Source organism: Gordionus sp. m RMFG-2023, chromosome 3 (genome assembly GCF_954871325.1).
Source record: "Gordionus sp. m RMFG-2023 chromosome 3, tfGorSpeb1-WG-v2, whole genome shotgun sequence".
In the NCBI taxonomy this organism is placed as follows: domain Eukaryota; kingdom Metazoa; phylum Nematomorpha; class Gordioida; order Chordodea; family Parachordodidae; genus Gordionus; species Gordionus sp. m RMFG-2023.
The window spans coordinates 52,081,931-52,109,249 of record NC_088777.1 but is presented as its reverse complement, the minus strand read 5'-3'; the positions used below and the strand labels follow the sequence as shown (position 1 = coordinate 52,109,249).

At 29.4% G+C, this 27,319-nt stretch overlaps 1 protein-coding gene across 1 annotated transcript; it reads left to right on the top strand.

The window, feature by feature from the left end:
• The first annotated feature begins 5,260 nt into the window (after positions 1-5,260).
• On the top strand, positions 5,261-25,778 carry LOC135925670 (CCR4-NOT transcription complex subunit 3-like). The gene is made up of 17 exons (XM_065461104.1): positions 5,261-5,385; positions 5,428-5,495; positions 8,192-8,581; positions 11,449-11,544; positions 11,922-12,035; positions 14,539-14,644; positions 15,808-15,902; positions 16,529-16,654; positions 18,400-18,482; positions 18,831-18,895; positions 19,061-19,116; positions 20,563-20,683; positions 21,161-21,518; positions 22,235-22,786; positions 23,192-23,336; positions 24,443-24,568; positions 25,618-25,778. Exons 1-17 carry the CDS (start codon positions 5,361-5,363, stop codon positions 25,714-25,716), a joined length of 2,625 nt encoding a protein of 874 aa, XP_065317176.1. The 5' UTR covers positions 5,261-5,360; the 3' UTR covers positions 25,717-25,778.
• Positions 25,779-27,319: the final 1,541 nt, after the last annotated feature.

Below are 27,319 nucleotides of genomic sequence, written 5' to 3'. Positions count from 1 at the left end.
CGGCTTCAGAGTTCCTCTATATATTATACTCATTAAAGTTGTTTACTTAAAGCCGACTCATCGAGCCGACTCATGCGGCTCATTGAGCCGATTAAATTGAAATGAGTTTTGCGACTCAAAACTTGACTAGATTTTAGGCTAAGTCGACTCGACTTAGCCGTTTAACAACGCTACTTAAAATCTGCCACCACCCAACCTTAAAGTAATTAAATTGTATTGCAGTTCTCGGGTATCGTTCACTGCCCTACTCCTTTTTAATAAGCCTATAGAGGTTTAAATAACATTTTTCGAAATATTGCGCCTACAAGTACGTGAGGCTTGTCCACAAATGCGTGGAGGGCTCCTCATATATTCACTTTTACATCCAAATTAAATTAGTTCCAATTAGATGGAAATGAGGAAAACCTAGCGTAGCTCTGTTGAATCTTCAATGCTAGAGGACATCACGTATTTTGTAAAAAAAAAATTATATTTAATGTATTGAAATTAACTAATCATTTTGGTTATATATATATACTTTAAAATTGTTATGCTATTTGTGCTTGTAAACTTTTATTATTAGATTGAAATAAAGAGATTTCTATTTTTTAAAATTATTGCTGTTCGTCACTTGTTAAACTTATATTGAATAATAAAGTAATATAATAAAAATTAATAATTATATTTCATGTAATTAATATATGTTTAAAACCTTGTTATATAATAATATTTTTTATAAAAAAATTAAATTGAAATATATAATTCAATAATATACAATCCAAGTGTTGGCGTTTATTACTTTCAAATACCTTATTTAAATATATAAAATTAAAGAATATAAATTTTTTTATCATTCTAAAATCTTAAACGATTTAAAAATATATTTATCTACAGATAAAAGTCAATTATAAATTAAGATTTTAATAAAACAGATAAATAAATTAATAACGTTTAGTGTTACATATCATTAGTCATTAGTGTAAATAAAGTAAGCGAATGGATGTTTTTTATTGTTTTCCTAACTATTTATAATTATATGATTCTTACGCATGACATATTTTATAAATTTGTATAAAGAATTTATTATAATACTTTTAGATATATCAGTATCAGATATAAATGTAATTAAAGGTTTACAATTAATTTTTTTTAAATATAATTATATAACAAGATTTTAAACATATATTGATAGATTACATTGAAATATAATTATTAATTTATATTACTTTATTATTGAATGTATGTTGTAGCAAGTGACGAACAGAAATAGTTTTAAAAAATAGAAATTTCTTTATTTCAATTTAAATAATAAAAGTTTACAACTCAAAAAATATAACAATTTTAAGGTATATTACCCTATCAACAAAATTTTTTGTCCTTTAAATTCATTTCTTTCTTAACTATTAATATGAATAATTGAGCTTTTGATTTTATTTATCTAAAAAGTTCTCTCGGCTGAGTTATGAATGTCTTTCGATTTCTTTTCTCATAAAAATCCCTTTTTCTCATTCTAACAATTTAGTTGTACTTTAATAATTAAATTGCCACATCATCCAAATTCCCATAGCAACTTATGTCATCCTTAAATGTATGATAACCTTAAAAAATCATTCTCTTTTGTTAATAACTAAATTTTATAATTGTTTTTTGAGTAACAAATGACCAATAATTTTATGCCAAAAAAAATGTTATAATATAATGGGAAGCTATTATAAAATTCAATATCATTATTGCTTCCCTCCTAAATATAAGAGCATTTGTAGCAAATAATATTTTTATACTAAAATTGTTTAAATGTTAATTAAAGTTTTGATTAAATAACCGATATTTAATATTATACAGAGACCTACAGAAGTTCCATTTTCACGGCCCGGCCCGAATTTTTTAAGACCTGACCTGCAGGTCCCTGATGTATGAATTTAAATTGGACTTTAAAACCTCTGCATTTATCCGATAATTCACATTTAACCAGTTTGCATTTATATGATATTCAACATTTTCAAGCAATATTTATGGCCTATTTTTTCGCATTTAGGAATATTATACTTAACCGATTCGCATTTAAGTACTAAAATAAATTATAAATTACCTTTTAGAAATATGTATTATATTGAGGGCCCTTTAACATATATATATATATATATATATAACAAAAATTATTAGTTAATTTGAATACATTAATTTATTTTTTACAAAATAAATTGATATAATAAAAACGAAAAAAAAGCTTTTAGCACGAAGGTTGTATAAAACGAATTTAATTTTAAATCTTAATTAATCTTAATAACCTACGATTACCAAAAAAAATTTTTTAGTTGAGCCCCCTGAGATTGTGAAAGCTAGCGACGCCCCTGATTAAAGAGAACATTAAGCATTTTCAGTTTTCCAAGGCATTTGCAGTAACCCTTTTATTATTCTATTTTATCATTATTCAAATTACATAGGTTCTAACCTGAACATTTTATTATTTTATTTTATATAACTAATCTTATATTTTTACTTTTCATTTATTTCATTTATTTCAATATTATTCAAATTATATATTATTTTTAGATTCTTCATTATTGTATGTAAAGTTTTTTTAGAATGTTTCTCAAGTAGTTTGTCTTAAATAATATAGATAGTTTATAATAATAATCATTTTGATCAAGTATGATAGAAGGTTAAAAGTATAGGATAATATTTCAATATTTGATTACATAATAACTAAAAATTCAAAAGCAAAGAATTTAAAACTTGGGACTAACAAATATATGCTGTGTTGTCAAAATTTTATAAACTATTTAGGTAAGACATGATATTTGATATTGATGAATCCAATATAGTTCAATAAATAATAACATTATAATATGAATGCTAAAACGGTTTCTTTTTAAGTTATTACAACTTTCCTTTAATTCATTTTTGCAGAAACTTATTTTTCATTATGCGTTTTATAAATTCAAGCTAAAGAAAAATATTATTTTCAGAAATATTATATATATATTTGTCATCATGGGGTTTTAGAAGCTATAAAAAATATATCTCGTACGTCAATGTATTATTTTTTTAAAAATATTTGACCAGTATAAACTTTGGGGAAAATGAAGCAATTTACTAGAAATATAGGCTTGTTTGAATGAGAGGCACTAGAATCAGAGTCTGTAAAAAATCTTCAAAGATTTTATCAATTTTTTAAGATCATAAAATTGATTTTTAAAATAGATATTTTTAATAAAAATCACAAAATATATACTTAAAAAAGACTTTTTTACATACAAATTCAGGTGAAATTGGGCAATTTTTATAAAAAAATCTTCTTTTAAGAATCTTCAGAAATCATAATCCTTGATGATTTTTTATTTTGAAGAGCATTTAGAAACCTGATAAGAATAATGATTAAAATAATATTATTGGGGTTTAATAAGCTTTTGATACCAATAAGCCTTCATTATTGATTTTTAAAACGAAATATTTTATAATTATGTTTTTTAGGAATATTTGGCCATAATATATATAATATAAAATAATAGTATAATATAAAGGTAAATGTTTACTGACATCTTTCATTTTCACTTGTTATACAAATAACAAAAATTGAGAAATCAATAATTAGGCAAAATATAAAAAGCCCCATCAAGTCTCTAAATCAATTATCATACTTTATTCCAATAATTTGATCTAAAAAAACAAGCTCTACATTCTCTAGATGTAAATTTATTTCTTAATTGCCTCCCAAACTCCATTAGCGTATTTATTTATAAAAGATCTTATTAGAGATTCTTTAATCACAGTATATAAAGAATGCCATAAGTTAGTCCCGCTATTATTCAGTAGAATTTTTGATCATAGACAATTGTTAATATTTTATATATGCATACATATATAGCCTTTTTTATTTGCTCTTTAAATTATAAAAAGTTGGTCATTTTTTTGGCCGCCATCAATGAGTTAACTCTCTTTATCTTAAATAGAATACAATGTTAATTTATGTTTTTGATAATCAAAACCCATTTAAAATACTTACAAAAGAATGCCTAATAATTGTTTATTTAACTTTTTAATATTAATAGGCGATTGATTTTTTTTATGATTGGTTAGTATTTTTATATTTTATTTTTATTAAAATCATATTTTTGAAGAAGCATTTTTTTTTTTAAGTTGTGAATATTTTTCACTATGTGACAAATTCATCCACATACAAAAAGCGAGACTGTGACGGAATCTAAAAGCAAACCATAAAAGAAATGGGGATCGGGATAATATTCATGAATATCTTATTGAACATATTTATATTCCAAAATATTCATTATTAAATAGTTTCAACATTTTTTATATTTATTAATAATTTTTATAAATTTTAATACTATACTACTTCATATTAATGAATAAACTGGGTCAGTTTTATTTTTTTAAATATAACTTATACATAATTCTTACAGCAAATATTTTGCCCTATTTCATTATAAAAATTTAATTAAACCACCCCCCCCCCTCCCTTTTTAAATAAAATTCCACTATTCCTAGCCTACCTCATTTAGATGCATACCAGAGACCCTCATGGCGGGTATGGGTCTAATATTACATTTTATAGCGAGCCTGGGCCGGGCCTGGATTTAATAATTTTTTTTAATGGGCCTATAATTATAAAAGTTAAATTTAGGATATTTAAAAAGAAATATTCCCTTTTTTTCTTATAATAATAATAAATTTCATTATTGTATATTTGCCTAAATATATTTAAATATTGTTTATTTTCATTAAATAAAAAAAAATTAAATTTTTGGATATGAGCTTGGGTCGGGTTTGGAAATATTTGAAACTTATAATGGGCTTGGGAATTTTGTTTAACATTAGATATAAGCCGGACTGGGCTTGGGCCTAAAAAAATTTTTTACTGCAGGCCTGGGCCAGGCTTGATCAAAAAATTAAGGCCCATGAAGGTCTCTGATGCATACCTCTTCAAAGATTTGTAGGCCAAATGTTCCTAGCCCCCCCATCCCCTCCCCACATATTGATGTCTATTATGGCTAAGTGGTCTCAATTCACTCACATAACTTAGAAAATATTAATTTAAAATTCCTAAATAATTTAAAAAATTTATGAATGTTTTTAAAAAAAATATTTATATAAAATAAAAATACAATTCATAAAAACAAAAAAAACAAACATTCCCTTATCAATATTAAAAAAATAAACATAGAAATAGTGCCATAATAAAGAAACGACAACATAAATTGTTCTAAATTTTTATAAGCAACATTATCTTTAATTAGCACCATTTCTAAATTTTCAATAAACAGATGGCACAAAAATCCCATACATTCAATATTTGAATTAATATTTTTGTTAGCCTTATTTTTAGATTGTAATGTTCTCATACTATATTTCAAGTACGTATAATGGCAGATAGAAGGAAATTACAAAGTTATTTTATCTATTTACATAAGAATAAATAAATGATATTAGGTGAAATTGATAGGTGCCTAAAGAAGGTTACAGAAGGCGTTGAAATATTTGAAGATATCTGGCAAAAAGTTTTACAAATAATTTATAATATTTTAATTTTTATTTATATTCTTTTTAAATTATGGTTAAGTTCATAGTAGGTAAATTATTATATTTTAATTTGTATCTAAAATTTCCAGTGATTTTTTTACAATTTAGATAATTTAAGTTTACATGCTCAAATACTATAAAACTAAATGTACATTTTATATAGAGCTTATACTTTTTTTTTCGATTTATTGAAAAACGTTATTAGATGATTTTATTTAATAATATTCCAAATATAATTTTAATGAGTATATTCTTATAAGATAGTATATAAATTTAACTTAAATCTTGAAATATATCTTTATTAAAAATTTTTTAAATATCTAAATTTAATTATTAATACTAAAATAATAAAAGGTTGCAAAAAATGTCAATACCATTATTTTTATTCTTTCAAACAAATTTTTATTTAAATTGAGCTTTTATAAAATAGAAAATTTTTTACTGATAATTTATTTATTAAAAATATTCTAAATAAATTTACTAATTAAAATAATTTTCTGCATCAATGGTTTTACTTTTACATAAAAATATATATAAAATAATTTATTGTTTAACCATTAATATTTAATCATATAATAAAAATTTATATATTGTTATTTTAATAATTAATTACATTAGAGAAATATTCTTCACACTCATAGATTTAAAAATGTGAAAAAGATATACAATAATTTTATTATTGTTTACCTTTGTATTTGAGAAGGTTTAAGCTAATTATATTGCGATTTACATTTTTTTAAATAAACAAGGAACATATTTCTCTAATTTTCATGATGTCACAATGATGGTTATTTTAGAAATGAGAATTAGTTAATGTGAAGAAAATTTGATTATATATTACATTCCAAATCTTATAAAGCACAATTATTTTACACATAAAAATAAAAATATTAAGTATTTTTTCTATAAAAACAATGAACTTTCTTTTTATTCAATAAATTTATAGATATTATTAATATTATTATTAAAATTTAGATTATTTTATTATTTTGCAATACCATTGATGCACAAAATTATTTTATTGATTTAAAAAATTTTCGATAATTTTATAGATATTCTACTGACCTTTAATGAAAAAATTATAAGTTTAAGTTTTAATTTTTTTTTTATAATGGTTTGTTTTGAACAATAATTTGTTCCATAAAGATCAAAAAAAATAGGTTTATCGACATTTTTTAAATTTTCTCTAAATTGAATGGTAAACAATTATAAAAGATTTTGGTAAACTTATTTTATGTTCTCATAATAAGAGTATCTGGGTGAAAACAGTAAACCCTATAATGTACCTTATTTTCTTTTGTTTTTCTATATTTATTCTGCTCTGATCCAGGTCAGAGCCCTGTATGTAAAACCTGCCTGATTGTCAGCCTAAAAAAAAGTTTAAAATATTTTGGGCCAGGAATGGACCTAAATATATATTTCCTTAAATCAGGCCAGTCTTATTAAAAATGAGATGGAAAAATGTTGTTATTTATTTAATTTTATATAATATGCAAATTAATATATACATGTAATTAAATTTTTTTTTGATCAAGGCCTAAAAAATAATTAAATTTGTAAGGTCTTTAACTTGGACTAAAATGGGTTATTTGCGAAATTATTTTTTTTAAAAAATGGCTTCACTTGTGGTTCTTAACATTTTGAAAATTGAGTTCTAGTTCTTAAATTTGATCTGATGCTGTTCCTGGCAGACGTATACCAACCCCAATCTAACCAAACTATGTAATTCATGTCAAGATATTCATTTTTTGGGGGGTTGGGATCTTCATGTGGATTGGGCTTTGAAGAGTTTTTTTGTCACAGTTTTGAATTTAATCAGTAATAGCTTGATTGTGCATTATTTTACAATTTTGTTTTTTTTAGATTTTATTAAATTTTTGGGCAAATTTTTTAAAAAATATATTTACTTTTTGGGTCAAGTTTTGTTGGAAATATAAAATTAATTTAATGTGTGGGTCATGCCTGAAATTTTTTTTAAAAATAATGAGGGTTGGGAAAATATTTTTCTCAGAAGCCTGTAGGTCCGAAGTCCATATTTTAATTTTTCGAAATTTACCCGGACTGGACCTTATATTTTAAAAAAATTAAAATAAATGTGATTTATTTAAAAACAAATCTGGGTCCAGCCTGAAAATCGAAAACTTGAGCCGGACCCAAAAAGTCCTGGCTGGACTGGACTGAATTTTTTTAAAATAAACCTGGCCGGGTTTTGCACCTCTCATAGGTCTCTGATTTTTTTTCCACAGGTTAAGTTGAAATTTATCTCTTGCGGATAAAAATAATCGCACGACATTTAAACCCATAACTGGTTTATAGTGTTAACGGCTCGATTTGGCCAAGTTTAAATTAAGATTTTAAGCTGAAAATCCGAAATTTCATTAATAGATGTGCAGACCTTTCCTCCATCTGATTAAAACCTTTCAGGCTGGTTCAATTTTTTTAAGGCTAAAATATTGGGTTAGTCGCTTAACAGCACTACCAGTTTGGGAAGCCATTTTCTGCAAACTTTATAAAATAGTCTATGGTTCGTATAAAATGAGTTTCTCGTTCCATCTCTAGTTATAAAATATTTTTTATTTAGTCCGCCAGAGGATAACTATTTTTTGGTAGATAAATCAATTTATTTACCAAATCCTCTAAATATGTTCATATTTTAAAATAATAAAAAACAAAGGTTCACACAGCCACAAATGCAAACCAAAAAGATAAATATGAAACCGATCTCAAGAAAGAGATAAAGAAGCTTCAGAGACTGAGGGATCAGATCAAGACCTGGACGGCCAGCTCTGATATCAAGGATAAGAGACAGTTGCAGGAGAACCGAAGGATTATCGAAACGCAGATGGAACGTTTCAAAGTAATAGAAAGAGAAACCAAGACTAAGGCCTACAGCAAGGAAGCACTATCAGGTGGCACTACTGGTGTTGGGATTCATCCTGGTACAGGACATCCCAGGGAAGCAGGCAAAGGACGATCAAATCGTAAATCTGGCCGAAAATTAGCGAAGAAGAACTTGACCGGAGATGGGAAAAATGAAGTCAACGAGATGAAGGCCTGGATAACGGTTTTCCCCCCTATAAATCTGAAATTTATATATGATAGGCACTATAGCATATAAAATTGGGTTATTTCATGTCAAATCGATCGATCGAGTATTCGTTTCTAGTGTTAGGAATTTTATGCACAAACTGAGTTACATGTAACATGTATTTGTGTAAAAATATTTAGTTTACTATCTGTTATACTTTTGGAGATATGAGTAGTGATACAATGGCATGTAATAATACTTAGACAGACGATGAATTCGTAATTATGCATTTGAAAGCGTCGTTGAATGCAAATCAGCTGGACCCGCCATTTTGGTAAACCCGTTTAGTAATTATTCTCATGTTATAAAAAAACGACTATTAAATTGATAGCTCGCTTCCTTATTGAACTAGATGATCAGGCAATTCTTCGATAAAGTTAATTGGCATCTCGTTCAATATTTTAAATATTCATATGGATAATCAAAACGGCGTCCCTAGCTGTTTTCATTGATTTACAACTTTTAATGAATGCATCTTCAATCTAGGTATTATTATATGTCATTGGGGTAATGCCACGAAAATTTTCATTTAATTATTGAGTGCCGGCTTTCATTTAATTAATGATTAATAAATTTAATTATCAAAATAAATTAAATTTTTTTTGGCCAGAACAATATTTAAAAAAAATCTCATACTGAAAAAATGGGTCCCTCCTATTTTAATAAAATTTTATTCAAACAATTACTATTACCATTTTATATCAAATTCAATAGCAAAAATTAGAGATGAACCTTTATGATATCATGGATAAACCCAAAAACTAGTAGAATAAAAGAGGCTATTAATGTTCATAATATTAGGTAACATACCATCTTCCAATGTATAATGGAATAGACTTTGGACTGAGCAGATTCCTAACATATAAAATATGGCATAATTGAATGATTTCATTTGATTATCAATCAATAAAAAGGATTCTTGCCGTATTTTAAAGGAGGAGATCTGCTGCACAGCACAGTCTCCACAAGCTAAGTTTAAAGGTTAGGGTCTAAAAAAAATATTATAAAGAGTTAGCTTCATGCCATGAAACAAAATAGAAAAAAACAAATCCAATGAATCAGCCGCGCAATTTATACATTTGATTGGCTTTGAATTGACCACTTAGGATTTTGCGTAAGGTTATCTAGTCATTGTTGACAAATATTTTTTAAAGAAAATATCGTCAATATCGAATTTTTGCAAGTTTAAATTTTATTTCCTGAGAAAGAATATGCTGCCCAGGAGTTTCCCCTTTTCCGGCCCTTAATATTTTTGAACCCCTCCCGACTTGCACGCCGCTGAGATGTTCCCAACAGTTAATATCCCCCAGGAAAATTAATCGATAAAAGACCCTCTGCCATATTTTTATCTTTAAAGCCCGACCCAAATCACTTTCCAAAGTTTCGTCCATGAGCCCGGTGTATCGAAATGACAGGGAACTTACCAAAAGTATAACATAGAAATAATATTATGCCATCTATAGTTTAACATAATATTTCCTTTTTTTCGACATTATGTATGAAATAGTAAAAGCTCATCTCTACTGTCTCTTCTTCTTTTTTTTAAATTCATGTAAGACGGAATAAATAGTAATGTTTATTTTGTACAGAATTTTTATTAAAATCCAAGTGGCCCATTCATTTTGGTATGAGGTTTTTTACAAAATAATTGTTCTAAGCAATAGAGGCCCCCAAAATATTTTCCTAAAAACGCAAAGTAGTATATGTTCCATTTTGGTACTAAATTTATTATCAACAAGTATAGTATTTAAACTAATCACGTTAAATAAATAAAAAATAGAAATTTGTTTTTTTTTTTTAAAAAAAAGAATAATTTTTCCTGCTTTTTGATATTTCCTAATGGTGTGAAGGCTTAGGATGCCTAAAATTTTGTCCAGTCATATGGTATAACAGTTTTGTATATTAAATTTGATAAAAAATTGGAAAAAGGGTCTTCCCCACCCATATTTGATCGACATGGAATGATCCAATTCCTAATATCCTCCATAAGAGTAATGTAAGCAAGGGAGAAATTAGTAAATCCCAGTCCAATTTTTTTTTCTTCTTACAGTTTAAATTTTTGATGAAAAGTATTAAAACCGAACTATTACAGGGTAAAGCAAATATTCTTTTATAATATATATATATATATAATTATGTGGCTCAATGACCGCTAGTAAGAATTAAGGAGGTATCAGAAATCCATTGCCGAGGAAAGGCTATGCTTTTCTCCTGTAGAGTATATCGTACTTCTTTTCGACTATATTATATTATGACAAGTTTTCTCCATATTATTTGCGTAAAAAATTAATTTTTATGTGGATATCTATATTTTTTTGCTGTTTTCATGTCTTATACTACATTATGAATCAAAATTTTAAAAGGTGCATTCATTGTATAAAGAGCACCACATTACGATTTTATTTCCAATAATTGTTTCAAGTTAATGCTATATTCATTAGGGTATTCAAAATCTAAATTTATAGTTGAAAAAAATGATGCATTGGTTAATTGTGTGATTGAGGGTCTCTTACAAACTTTGACTAATAAAGAAAGATTTGTAATTTGTGTTGATATTAATATATGGGTTCTCTCAAGATATTGCTCATGCTATTTATTCACCGAATTGAACCTATCAAAAAAATATATATATATATATAAATAATTTATTTAAAGTAGACGAACGCCCATCTTGACAAGTTAATCAGTTATATAAGCCTTGGTACAAAAATATCGCTCAGATTGGATCGGTTAAAAGCATCCATAATTTGACTAACATTTTATATATAATAATTTATAATTTACTTATATCTGAATAATATATTTTTTAACCTCCCCCCTCCTCCACCCCTAATCTCGTTTAGTCATTAATAGAGAAGCTCAGAAATCAGACCAGTGCATTCGAAGAAGAAATCGAGGCTGCCGTTCAAAATTCTAAGAAGAAAAAATTAGAAAAAGAAGTTATTTTTAAAAATATACTTTTTTTTATAAGTTTTTGAGATTCTCACCCCTCCCCCCTTTATTGTTCGAGCCCTTAAAAAGTGTATTTGGGTAATTATACTATATCTTTAACCTTTCAAGCACCAATTTTTTAACGGGCTAAATATTCTAGTATTTTTTTTTTAAGCTGAAACTATCACTTTGGTTTTGGAGATTTTTTTCCTAAAAAATAGCAGCTCAAAATCGAAAAGAGGAACTAATGTAAGTTAGATGCCTTAATGTTAACGGGCTTTTATCCGGCATGCGCATTTAGACTGTGGCAACATTTGGCCTTTAACCCAACTATTATTGAGGAGTTATTAATTATTTAAATTTGTATTTTAAAAAAAAAATTTAGAAACAGGACAGGGTGGATCAGCTGAGGAAATTGGTGGAGAAGCACAAGTACCATGCCAAAAATTTAGATATCGTTTTCAGGATGTTGGATAGCTCTCTCGTCGATTGCGAAAGTGTAAGATATAAAATAATTTTTTTTCTAATATCACTTAACCTTGGTTTACCCCTAAGCGCCTTAACAAGATTTTTATACAAGAAAAACATCGTTCCAATCTTCAAGTTAAGGTTGTTATTTATCCAATCTTATAGGCTAAAAGGTTTTGGCCAAGTCCTCTTATAGTGCGCACAAATTGAGCAACGTAACGCTTGCTTCGTTTAAAAATGAAGCGGCATTTTTTAAAATTATTGTAATTTTGTTATGGAGTTTATAAGGATGGATCAAGAAAAGATGTTGGCATTATATTTATTACTAAAACATAAAAGGAGAAGGAAAAGCAGAGGGAAAAAATCACATATATATATATTAGAAGGCAATTATTTTCTGAGTATGTTACGCTTAAAGGTTATCTAACAACATCTCAGTTCTTTAAATTATATAATAATGAAAAGAACAACATTTTCGCACACTCTTACCATGATACACTAACACTATTATATTAATCCTAAAGTTACCAACTGTAACAAGCAAATTGATCCAGAGGATAGGTTATTTCTCACCATAAGGTAACAAATATTTGATTATCCTATATTTATTCATAAAAGATATTTAATAACTGGTATGTCTTTCTCACAATTATATAGTTTGTGTTGCATCCTATGTTATATCAGTATCACGGGCATGTGATAATCTCTTTCCTCTCTACATAGACCTTTTTTAGGATAGAGTTTCATCAAATAAGATGACAGTGGAAATGCATCATTAGCCACCATAACATATGGCATGTCTCCATTAATGCCAGGAAATGGTTTGGCAGGTGGTAGATCAAGAGTCTGGTTAACAATATCTGTACATTATTTTTACCATATAATTGATTTAATATGAGTTAAAAATGATTATAATCTATCCTCTATACAAGGAGCTATTTTTCGATACTCCCCCATTAATCTGCTTTCCATAAACCCCAACATCAATGAATATTACTATTTATGTCTGTTAAGGCTAACAAAAACTAAAATCAATCTATGTTTGTAACAAAAAAAAATTGAGATTCACTATTGGGAGGGCATTTTATATAAATATGTTTTCCATCCAAGGCACCAAAACAATTGGGAAACCCTGAATGAATCAAGAACTCTTGGGAAATCTTAGTAATTATATATTAAATTGTTAGAATTTATAAATTTAATGTACTCTTTCCCAATCTTTTCTTGAAGGCTTTGGCATTTAAATATCTTTGTGAGCATTCCAAAATGCCCTGCATACTGATTTAATTATGTATGCAACACAGGATTTGGATATCCTTGAACTATATGATAATTGTGAAAAGGACATACCAGTTATTAAATATCTTTTGTGAATATATAGGAAAATTATTTGTTACCTTAAGGTGAGAAATAGCCTACCCTCTGGATCTATCTGTTTAATGCGGTTTGTAACTTTAGGATTGATATCATCATATATCAAGCTAAGAATCTCTTATAATTAAAGAACTGAGATGTTGTTAAATCACCACCTTTCAGTTGTAACATACTCAGAGAATAATTGTCTTTTAATATATATTTGGGATGTTTTTCCTCTACTTTTCTTCCTTCCTTCATGTTTTATCAAATAAATATAATGCTAACATCTTTTCCTGATCTATGCTAATAAAGCTCCATTTTTTTTTTTACAAAATTATGAATAATTTTAAAAAAGGCCGCCTCAATTTAAACGAAGCAAGCGTTACGTTTATTTTTTTGTTAAAAAAAATACGGCAAAACGCAAAGTGCTTAGGGTTTATCAAACACTACAGGGTTATAGACCTGCAGAGTAACCATTAGCATGGCACGGTCAATATTTTTTTTTATATTACATTTTATTCTTAATTTTTTTATAGCTAATAAATGGCCATTTAAGATATTCGTTTTTAAAATATATGAGCTGGCCCGGTTATTTTTAAAAAAAAAAAATTAAAAAGCGAAGCGATCTCCGGGCAAGTCCTGCAGGTTTCTTTTTTAACTTAAATTAAAGTTTAGAAAACCTGGAACATTCGTTAATATTTAGATGGGTTGTGAAAAACCAAGGCTCTTATCCTAAACCGAACCCCCAAAAAGGTTATGTCTAGAACTTAACCACGGCTAAAACTATTTTTTTTTAGTGGGTTTTACAACCCTGGTTTTAAATTTACCGTGAGGTAATAAAAACGAAAAATGGCGGTTGGGCTTGTAAGCCAGCTGTTTTTTTTAAAAAAATCAGTTTCGGATTGGGGGATGCCTAGGGAAAAATTTCTTAGAGGTTCAGGGTTTGCAAATCGGAAAGTATATTTTAAAAAAAATCCCTTAAGCCTACAGATGTTATTATTATATTGTTCTATCTCTATTTTACTTGAAATTCATTCGATCGCCCCTTTAAAAATTGCGAGAATAGGCTATTTTGAATGCCTAATTTGTTATTTTTTTTCTGGTGGATTTAAAGGAGATAGTTTTTTTTAGAAAAAGAAAAATATATATATAATTGGAATCAAAATAAATATTTACAGATTAAAAACATAAAAGACGATCTGGAGTTTTATATAGAATCTTGCCAAGATCCCGATTTCAAGGAGAACGAATACATCTACGAAGATTTCAACCTCGATGAAACAAGTTATATATATCTTCTTTTTTTAAAAAAACTCATTTTTAAGGCTTTAGTCCTTGAAGTAGCTTTGTTTAATAAGCTCGATACGGGTCGATTTAATAAAACGGTAATATTATAACCAACATAACATCATGTGACCCTAAAGATTTTACTCACACAGCTGGCAGAAATGCTGGGACATCTATTCTCCAAATTCTAGATGTTTACATAATATTATTTTAGCTAAAATCTTAATCGGGCGTTTTAACGACACTACTGAGGAATAATATATTCCGGGTTTAGGAATTTCAATCTCCGCCAATAAATTATCCGGTTCAAGTAATCCTGGGGAAGTCTATCCCCTTGACATTAAGATTGAATCGCACTCCAGATTTGTTTTGTTCCTTATCCCCAAGGCCCCTTTTTACCGTCTGCATTATATTCGATACTTTCGATACAATTTTTATCTATAATATAATCGGATTTTCGCCTTTATCGTGAAAGAGTTTTTATATAAAATCACCAGAGTTGTTAAAAGATACTTTTTAAATGGATCTAGATACAGTTACATCGTCTAAAATAATATCTAGATACCGATATTTTATTCAAAAATCTATCTAGATACAGATACCACATTTTTATATTTAGATACAGGATCTAGATAAACAACTCTAAAAATCACAATTAGATTTTACGAGGCAAGGATTTATGATCTTTGTGAAGATAGATTTTTTTTTTTTATTTTGAAGAAATTGTTAAATTCCTTTCTTATAATAAATTCTCTACTGTGACAAGGCTTTAGTTAAATATAAATGAAATACTTTTTTTTTGTAATTGGAGAACTTTTAACGGAACCCAAAATATGTCAGAAAATTTGATGGAATCGAACCTAAATTTTATTCAAGTCAGATCAATCAATTAGTCCGGGAAATAAATTTCATTTTTTGAGCGAAAATAATGATTGATTGATTGATTGTACGGGAAATGGACTTGATTCACCTTAAAAATCATTCCTTTCGTCAAATGAGCTCTGATGCATGCGAATCATTTATTATCACTCGAATATAAAAAATGAGTAAAACGGTTCTTTTAAACACAAACACCAGGTTTTTTTTTAAAAACGAAAGATATATTATTTGACATTTCGGCAAACAATTTTTGAAAACGTAAAATTTTTTATTTTTTACAGATGAAGATGACTCCTACACCCCTTCGACCAATAGCCCCGCATCGCCTGCGCCCTCTAGCCCACACACCCCTTTTGGCTCGCATCACCTTTCAAGGGTTTGGCATATTTAGCGCCTTTATATATATATATAAATATACACAATTTTGAATTGACTTTCATATCTTGGTATTGGTAACTAGAATTTATACGAGATGCCCTAAAATTTTTTTATCACACTCAGAAGAAGATCTGAATGAAAAATAAGGCTAGGATAGCTTATCGCGGAAAATAATCTTTGATGATCAAAAAAAATCTTCTCTCAAATCGTATTTCCCTATTTTCGCGGCTAAAGAGATAAATGATCAAAATTCTATTTACCATAAAATATTATATCCTTTCTTAATTTCTATCAAAACATTGATTTTACGATGACTTTCCAAATGTATGAAGGGAAGTATATACGGACAGTTGGGTTTAATTATTTTGTTTTGTATTTTTCTTGGTAAAAACCTGATTTGCTTTATAATTAACCCAGTAATTTTTATATAAGAAAAGAGATAATAAATTTATCACTTAGCCATTATTTTAATCCATATTGTTTTTTGTTTACAATCGACCAATCAACTGCATTGTTTTGGTTGGCACGCGTTAACGTTTAGCATTAGCCAAATATTGTTCCTTGATTAAATATTTGTTTATTTATTTTATTTTTTTTTAAAAAAAAAATGTTTATATTCGGCAGAATTTGTTCGAAGATGATTTGAATAGTGGCAGCCTGAACAACACCGTAAAAGATATGGAAGACACCATGGGCGAAAGTTTCTTGGAAAATTCCGCCGAAGATAGGGATTTGAATGCATTGGACAAGGTTTTTATATCATAAATACAATAACATTATATTATAGGTCCGCTAAATCGATCCAAAAAGGCCCCTCAAAAAATAAACCGGAATGTCTTGGTTGCATTCATAACCCGTACTTTAATTTTAGTGGATGTCACGGCCCGGGTTAGACCGGTTCACACTAATCGGACCGGTCCATAATCCTCGAATAAATAACCGGTCCAGACTGTGGACCTAAATAAGAGACCCTCTAGGACTGGACTCTTTATATTTTATTTAAAATATTATTTTATGTATCTTTTATAATTTAATTCTTGTTTTAAAAGTATTTTATCAAATCAATTATGAATAAATATAATTTAAATAATACAAATAATTAATATAACAAATTAAAAACCTTTTTTTGGCAATCTTTTCGTTTTCATGGTACATTGCCAAAATATGATATGATTTTTTTTTTCAAAAAAAGAAACTAAAAAAATCCCCCAAAACTAAAAGTAACTCCTCAAGGAAATTAAAATAAATACGTATAAAAATTATTTACTACAAAAAATTTTATAAATCGAAAAGGCAAAACTTAATTATTAAAACCTGACCGAAAAATAATTAAAACCCGGTCCTGACTAGTGTTGGGTCGTAAAATTTACGACCTAATTATATGCTCAGGCCTGCTCTGAGCACAAACCCCAGGTCTGTGCTCGAGATTCATGCTCAGAGCTGGTTTGGTCGTTTTTTAGACCCAAACCCCGGGTCTGGGTTTCACACAACCAACCAATTAACGACACTAGTCCAGACTGCCTTCTACGAAAAAAAAATAATACCTTTTCAACTATTTGATTTTATAAAGGAGAAATTTGGTTCAAACACCCCTCTTTAATTATTTATTTGAAGGGTGAGGGGATCGGATATGTAATAGTTTAACATAGAAAACCAGAAGAAGGTGTGGGCCACTGACGCCAGTTGTGCGGAGCCAATCAAAAAACATATCTCAATCCTTTCTAAAGATACTTAATTGACATGTGTAACGCTTCTACAATATTGATCGACATAATAAAAGAATCTTAATTAAATCTTAATAATTTTTTTGTTTACCATCACGTATCCATGTCTTACTAAATGTACAAATAACGCGTATTATTCGATAGTAGAAACGAATAATTAAATGACATTTATCAAAGATAATAGATGCTATCTTAAAATTTGCTTAAATTTCATCGAAATGAAATTTTCTGTATTTTTTTTTTCTAATAGTTTATATTGACGGGTGTCATTTTTCATTTTCGGTAACCGAATAATCGTTTGCAGCATAAAAATAAAAAAAATTCATCCGAAAAAAAAATAAATAATGAAAGTTATTGGATTTAAAAATTTGCATAAAAATGGCGATATTTCATAAATTATTCTCAAAAATAAGTGAAAAAAAAATTTTAATATATGAAATTATAAAACTTCTTTTTTCGAGGTTTCGAGAATTCCAAAATGAAATACGCGAATAATGGTTTATCACTAAAAATTTTATCAACCACGTTTTTGATGTGTGTTGAAAATAAATCTTTTGGCGAAGTGCCCAAAAAGCTTTTGATCTTCGGTGCGGGAATTTATCTATCAATGGATCATCAAGCTAGTTGATTTGTCTTAGTAAATATATTTAAATATAATGGTTATGACTGAATAGGTATCCCACCTAAGCCTAACCATTATTTTTTTTTTGTTACGATTTATTTTATTCTTTTTTAAAATAAAATTTTATTTTTTTTAAAAAAAATAAAAAGTCTCTTTATTCGCAAGATAGCCCAAATAGCATCGGTCAAAAGCTGGAATCCACTTTTGAATCGGACCACAAGAACGCGAAGGAGTAAGCGATACGTTTTCCCATTCATCTTTTATTTTAAGGATAATCGATAGTAAAGGTCGGCCAGACCTGAACCTCCCCGCGAATATTTTAGGAAAGGAGCTTTAGACCTTCTGACCTCTAAATTTTTTTTATATGGTCTGGCCAATAACATAATTTTATGGGAATTGTCCAGCCCGGCCCATAATGAATTTTTTTCATGAATAGAAAGCCACGTATTTATGCACGAGTTACCCCTAAAAAAATATGTTCTCGCCGACCTCTATGCTATAACTTAAAACTGGAATATATTTCCAAAAAAAATGAGGATTTACGGTATTAATTTTTATTTTTAAATTTAAAAATTCTTAGGGTCGATAAGGAATCAGTGACTGGCACGGAAATCCATCTTGACCGTTCCTCCTTTATTCCACTCGGTTTATTTCCGTTATTTATTTATACGTTTTCAGAGGTGTTTTTCTTTTAAATTTTCATTAGATCTCTGCCACTTTTATATAACTGTACTAATAGTATTTTTGGGACTATTTTATGTAAAAGTAATCCTAGTTTTTTTTTAAAAAAAAATAAAATTCTTTTTTAAGAATCCGCTAGGAACACGAAAACATCCGAACTTTTTCAACGCCAGCAGCTTGAAAAAGTAAACGAGTTTTTTATTGATTTGATTTATCTTTTAAATATATTCACTTTTATGTGCGCGGTTCGAAGCCTCAAAAAAAATGAAGCAACATTTTTCGCGTGGTAGTTCCTATGACATTTAGTAATACCTCTATCGATGATTGTTTCGTTTAGATGGGTATGAATACAAATCAGCTGGTGGCACGCCATTTCGGTTTCCCAAATAAACAATGGGCAACCTTTCCACAATCCTGTTTATCCCACCCCATCATAGAGGATTTCGCATATTACAGGACTATCACTCAATCTCCCCAAATGTGAGATATGCTTCCTAAATCTTACATCCATTCCTTTAGGCACCGCATACCATGTCATTAACAAGAGATGAGATGACTGATTTTGGATCACCAATTGGGGGTGAAAGTCCATCGAAACTTTTTAAATAAACATATTCTAAACATACTATTTAATTATTCCCTGTTCATCATTTCCTTTTTTTGATCAAAAACTACTTTAGTATACCCAAAAATCCTCTACCACCTGAGATCCGCACCGATCTATAAATGCAATGATTTGCTAGTTTCTCATGAAATCCAAAGTCTCCTCGTAAATATATTGAACATAAAACTTTCCCGATTAATCCTGGCTTCAAGCCACTCTCCCCAGCAAGTCAGGTGGTATAGGTACCCTATCCCCTCTACGACTTTCTCTTTCAGCAACAGCTTGCCCACCTTCTATCGTCCTGCCTTCAGCATCCAAAAAGATTGGGATGCTCCTTTGATCGCCCGTTCCGTTGAACACCTTATTTCGAACAGGCTCTTTGAGGAAAATCCTTATAACAATATTAAATTCGAACTCAGGCTACGAATGGTTGGGAGCCATCCTTAGTTCCAATCTTGGTCTCCTCATGACAGGCGAACAGCCACCTATATCCATAGCCCTTCTCTTAGGCTGTAATGCTGAAATATACCCTCAATTTGCATCAATTGTGACCAGCCCATATAATTAAATGCCATACCATGATAATTAAATTATGCATTTAAAAATCTTTTCTAGATTGAAATCACAAGTCTTTTTTTTAGATCATGAAGATTTAAAATATTATCGATATCATTAAGCACCATACTAGGCTTTATTTTTTGTCATATTTAGTATCCATCCATTTCTATTTTTAAATATTAACATTGCTAAACGTCTCGCCTAATTGATTATATTTTCTCCTCCGTTTAATGGCGATTTCCAGGTTTCCCAGGTTGGCCAGTTTTTCCTCTGATTTTAATCGTTAGTAAATTTTGTAGCAAGGTTTTTACAATCGGATGCCCTTCCTGCCATCAACCCCTTTTAGGTAGTTTTTCCTATTTGGATCCAGACCACAGGGAAACCTAATCGATTATATGTTAATACGATATTCTTTGTTGGAATATATCATCCCTTAAAGGAATAATTATTTTATTTTTAATTTTTTTAGGAAGTGGATGAAAGTTTTCGGGTAACGGATTCCCTAAAATATATAGCATCTCAGGCGATTTTCAAGGACTCTGTCGAACCTCAACTTAACCAAAGGGCACCCGAACCTAATCCTACCAACAGTTTTTCATTTTATATATAACAATAATTATAAGAGACTTGCAAATGTACGCATTTTAGGCCCTGGCTGGGATTTGTCGGTCCAGCCCGGAATTTTTACGATAGCCCGGGATTTTTGAAATTCCGTTATTTTATTTTGAATAAATTTGGCGCTGTCTTTTTAAATTGTATCGAATAGATACTGAAAAAATTATGAGCAATAAGTGAATATTCATTACAGTGAACGATGTGATTTTTTCGTTAGACGTGTTATTTTTGCAATAAAATCGATACTATTTTATCATTCTTTTCATAGTATTTGAAACGTCAATTAATGCCAAAATTAATGCGGAATTGATTTTCCAACCAATTAAATTTAGTATATTTGTATATCAACACTAGGGGTAATCACGAACAAAAAAAAGCGGTCATTTTTATTTTGAATATAAATTTGCTGGCATTCCAAAACAAGAATTTATTTCAATACAAATAAAATGCAGAAACGCAAAACTTGTCCCGCATATCCATCCTCCAAAAATTACTGCTCAAACCCCAAATACCCCAACAACTGCCCAATCTTCAACCTTCCATCAACCTTGGTCACAATCCTTCGCACCCTGACATTAACAGCCTTAACTCTCTTCCCACCCAACCTCCTTACCTCTCTGACAGCAACTATCAAACAAACGCTAGTTCTCTTTCTTTCTCCACTTCCTCTTCCTTGCTGCAGGCTGCTATGCGGGATTTTAACCTTTCTAATACCACCACTATCGCCGCCACGACTAATATAAATAATAACAACAATAGCGATAGCGATAGGTTTATAGCTATGGGACATACTCATACCGATAACAAAAAGTAATAAAAAATTTTTTTTAGCATTCCATTCAATTTAATTTATTCCATTTCCTTAAAACGAATTTCTGGATTCGTTAAACTCGGTGTTGCACCAATTTTACACTTTTTTATATATATTCGGATTGCACCGATATCCGTCTATTACTCGAAGGTTCGAATTAGTTCCTTTACACGAGACATCTGCGACTGATACATTTTTAAAAGGTAGGACCGATTCCTGCTCCCTCCCGGGAATTTTAACAGGTCACATTCCATATAATAACCATCCTTTAGCAAGCATCATATCAAATATATATGAAATGCTACTAGATGATACCATTTTTCGGGACCTGATATGAATTTTATATATATAGTGCTAGTAGGGAACCTATTAAGATTCACTTCCACCATGTTTTTTATTGTAATTTTTAACAACGGCTGGACATTTTACGTGGGCCCTATAAAGCTGCATTATATAAACGGAACGATTGTCAGACCATTTGATAATGGATAAATCGACTCCATTGAAACGCCACATTTTTTTAACATAACTTCCTTTTTCTTTTTTTTTTAAAAAAAATAATTTTTGACCTGTCGACAAAAACGCAATTTTTGAGGCGATTTGACCTAACCAATTGATACGCGTTGTATCCCTCTTTGCGTTAGATTTATTTGAACGTAAAAAATGAATGAAACTTTTCGAATCGAATATTTGCACAAAATTTATTTTCTTCAAGATTTATAGAGGACGTCCTATCTCGCATGATAGTCGCCAACAATACGAATTACGAGTCCCGCGACGTTACCCGCCATTTTTCCTCTTCGAATCTCCACGATCTCAACCCTCCCGATAATAGCTCTAGCTATTATGATAACCAAAATGCCGATTCGGAAGCCCTCGATAATTTTGCTCGACAAAATTTGGATGGCATCAACAAATTTTCTCGCCGTTACAAGGACCAAAATCTTAACATCCGCAATAATCAACGGCAAAATACTGGGGCCCAAGAAGCGGAGGTTATGGTGCCAGCTTTGTTTGGCGCCTGCCCACTTGGCCCTATCATGCCCTTGAGCAATCGTGATGCGTGGAGACTTCGAATGATCGATGGGTCATTTTTGGCCGATCGTCGACTTCCCATAAAATGCACCGATTTTAATAGCCCTGATATATCCTCCGGCGATGCCGGAAACGAAATCTTGGGACCCGAGGGGGGATGGGAGGAGCTATATTGCGGTGGAATTAACAAAAAGAGTGAACGACTGGTGACGTTATGTTATGATAGAAATAAGTGAGGCAGGATTATCACTTCACTACAAATTTTGATAGTCATGTAATTGGTTTGGTGGTGCCTTCTTATTTTTATTAAAAGAGAAAGGCCCTACCAACTACTGGACTTCCAAGATTTGTAAATACATATTGGTAAACAATAACAAAGTGAAAAACACATTTTGATTAGGTTGTTTACTATAGTTTTACATTAAATTTAATGCTCTCTAGTAGGAAACCATATCTTCGTTATCTGTACATATACTAATTTTTTCTTTTTACAACTTTCTCAGGCTCAATATATTTAATTAATATCATAAATATTTCATTAGTTGTTAAATGGAATCTTCACTTTTATTAATAACTATAGATCCCATAACCTATTGTATTCTCGATACAATATGTATTTTTTTATATATATATCAAGATGCCATCTGAATCGCATTCAATACCCCACACCGACATACTACAATAATTTCCTGCCATCTTGCCCCAGCAATTTAATGGAAAGCTCGGAGTTTTACAACAAATTATCGACCGAAACCCTATTCTTCATCTTTTACTATTTCGAAGTAGTTTTTTATACTATTTTTTTTGTTTTTTAAACAGTTCCCATCTTTGTGTCATTTTAAGGAAGTTGCCAAGTCATCTTTAGTTAAACAATTACAGTTTTTATAAAAATATCCTTCCTGACCTGTAAAAATGGCCCCATTAATTAAGATCGATCGAAAAATGGCATTCATTCATTTAGCACGTCGGTTTAGGACCCACCCAAAGGGGAACGAGCGCGAATTAATTGGGTCCCCCTCATTTCGCTCTGGTTTTATCCGCGAGGAAGCCAATAAAAATCGCTTCTTAGTTGTTCGATTATATAAAATAAATTATAAATAATTACTTACCATTTAAAATTGGGAATATTTAGAATCGTGCTATTACATAATCAGGCGTATAAATCATTTTTTTCGAAAAGCAGAGGATATCTCGTTTATTAAGAAACAAAATTATTCAGGTTAATGAAAAGAAAGCCAAACATAAAAACGTTATTTCTGATAAAAAATTCCTAAAAATGTCTTATTTCATTACCTATTTTAAAAAAATTACCCTCCTTATTAAAATCTTTGAATAATGATAAAACCCTAATTACCCAGATTAGAATGATAAAGAGGAAGCTAATATAAAATTACTTTCTCTTAGTTGTTTCAATTATATGAAATAAATTAATTATAAATACTTGCCCTTTAAAAATTGAATATTTAGAACCGTGCTAATACATAAACAGTCTCGAGCAGATGATATCTCGTTAGTAAGAAGTGAAATTATTCGTTTTAGTGAAAAGCAAAACGTAAAAATTTCTGATACCCAAAAAAGTCCTATTTTTAATAAAATCATCTCTTTTTGTTAAAATTTTGTAATAATTAAGGGACGATATAATATATAAAACATGAATGATGATCGAAATTTTAAAAAACAACATTTTTAGAGATTGGAACGCCCTAGAGGAATTATTACATTTTACCTCGCAATTTTTTTTATAAAAGAAAAGAGATTTAATGGCTTTGGAGATTTTTAGATATTATACCATTTTTCTAAAATATCTACGTTTACATTTTATTTTAATGCGCCCAAAAAAAATATATATTTCTTACTGCTATTCCTAACAATCTTCATCGTATTTTAGGGATCAAAGTCTCAATACATGGCAGCCAAAACGCTTAAAAAGTTGTCTTGGAGGTTCCACACCAAATATTTAATGTGGTTTCAAAGGCACGAAGAACCTAAGACTATCACGGACGAATATGAACAAGTTGATTTACAGCTTATTTTCATCAGTTATTTTTTAAACAGGAACCTGGCAGTGGCATAAAGGATGGGCACCATCTTTGAGGGTATAGGCTCCCATATGGGTAGGGTGTAATGAGTACCTTGTACGTTGCCGTCTATTTTTCCTCTCATGTATATGCTATGGGACAAATCTCTTTGCCTTCTTTTTTATGGTTCTTGCTAAAAAAAAAATTTTATTATTATTCCCACTGAAGAAATTTTCTAATTTGATTACCAACTTATTAACCCTAACAAACACCCTTAATATAATTTTTTTTACAAATTGTTGATATGAGCGTTTGGAACAGAACAAGAACACCTGCAACTGGCTTAAGGGAGTCAGAGTTTCTTCAAATTTTTATATATCAGAATCAGAAGCGCATTTAGTAAAACATTGGGATTCAAAAATATTTTTAGTTGAATCTTATTGCGTACAAATTGATGTCAGGAATATACAGTTAGCGCGAATGTAAACAAAATTTGCAGTGAAGAATACAAAAAAAATAAAGCATATTTTTCATATACTTAGACACGAAAAACTTATCTTGCTTAGGTTTAAATAAAAAAAATATTCTACATTTGTGCCAAGGTCTCTTTTTTTCCCCAAAAATATAATGTTCACAATTATTAAATTCTTAGGATAGATTGTTTATCATATCTGCTCTTCATGATTTCACTAAAATCACACTATTTTCTTAAAGGACTATTTTAATTTATAAGAAATGGGCGTATTAGTGCATGTGCGCCATTTTCTTGGTTAGCTATTTGCCGACTTTAATTCACATTCCAAACTTTAGATAAACATGTATATAATGGCTTGCATTAGACTAGAATTTTTTTGGAGGGGGTCTAATACAATGTTCAATTTCGTACCTATATTAAGATGGGAAAAAAAAGGCTTACTCATTATAGCATTATATCCATCCAATTATGTTGGGAGATAATGCTAAGAAAAGATGTAAAACCTTTTCCTACTTTTTTTTTTAATAGTTCGAGTGTATTCTAATGTTAATTCTTATAATTTTCATAAAGGGGACTTACATATATTTCGATTACGAAAAATGGAGCCAAAGGAGAAAAGACGGGTTTACCTTCGAATACAAATTTTTAGAGGACAAAGACTTAAATTAAATTTTTGTATTAAAAAAAAATTATAATATCGGACTTAGCTTAAATTTGACCAAGAAATCAACCCAGCCATTTAATTTATTATATATATATATATTATATTATTATATAGATTAAATATTTTAAATGTATATGCGTGAATATATATATCGTGTTTTTTAAAAAAAATAATAAAATAAAATAAAGAAGCTATTAAATAAAATATATTTTATGCGTAAGAACTGAAACATTCTTCCGAAATTTATTGGGGAAATTTTCTTTTTAATAGGATGAATCGGAAGATCACATCCTAGGGACCTTTAAACCGTTATTATCGCCGAACTTAAACCATTAGAAATTTTGTCACTCGAACCTAACCTATAAAAAGATCTGTGAACCGGTTGGAAGCTTTTGATATTCCCAACTCTTCTAAGAGTTATATTAAATAACGATTTTGATTGAAAAATATTAGTAAGTTATTTTTAAAGATATTGGTATATTGCCATTCGACCATACCAACCACCCTGGTTAAGCGTATAGAAGTGTTCTCAGCCATATAATTTATTCCTCCTCCCTTGTATATATAATTTGACAGAAGAGAATGTTGAAAATATTTCAATTTTGCCATATAAAATTTAATTTTTTTTAAAGAATAGTGACAAAATTTTTTTTAAAGAATGTGCTTTCAATTTACATAATTCTAATAAGGTTGTATGTAAAAAAAAAATCGAACCGGTTTCTAAGGGTTCAAACCCAACCGATATTGTAACCGAACCGATATTCAACACGTGTATTTGAAATCGGTGTGGTCCAAAACTCGGCTCTATAGTCGGACAAAAAAGGACTTTTGGAAAATATCTTTACAGGCAGGCCAGAAGTTTTCTCAAGTTTTTTATAAAAAAAAACTTGCAATACGGTAAATCGATGTCTTCTTCCTTCATAATTGTTTTTTTTTATTAGGAACCAGGCCAGGAAGGGCCAAGTCAAATGAACCTTTTTTTAAAAAAAATTGTTCAAAATATTATATTCTTTTATTTATTTTTCTTGCTTTTCTTATTTTTAAACGAGTATTATTAAATATTATAATTGGAAACGGCGCATGCTCTTGGAAAGTATTTATAAAATGGAGTCAGCCAGGTTTCAATCGAATCTATGTTGATTTACATTTTTTTTCAGCAAAGTAAGAAAAATTTTGAAGGATGATTGCAACAGATAATATTTAATTTTATTGGTTTGTTTGATAAGACCTTTTTGAGAGGATTAGAATATATCTAACAATTATAAACTTGTACTGTACAGCTATTAGTGATCTAAATTGGGCCTAATTTTTCAAGCCCGGCCCGAATTTATTAAAAATCCCGACCTAGCCCGAACCCAAATTTTTTTTAAAATAGGCCCGATGCCCGATCGGTCCGGGTTTATTTTCGCGGATCTAAAACTGCTATATCGTCAAAAATTGCAATAATTTCAGATCAAATATCCACTTAGTTTGGTTCAAGGGGATAAAGGTTAAACTTCGGGGGCTAAAAATTTTGAGGGTTTACAGGATTAAGGTTATAAAAAAAAAATTTTTTTCAGTTGTTCATTTGAATTTGGGTCCTTAAATTTTTTGCAAAATTTGTAACGC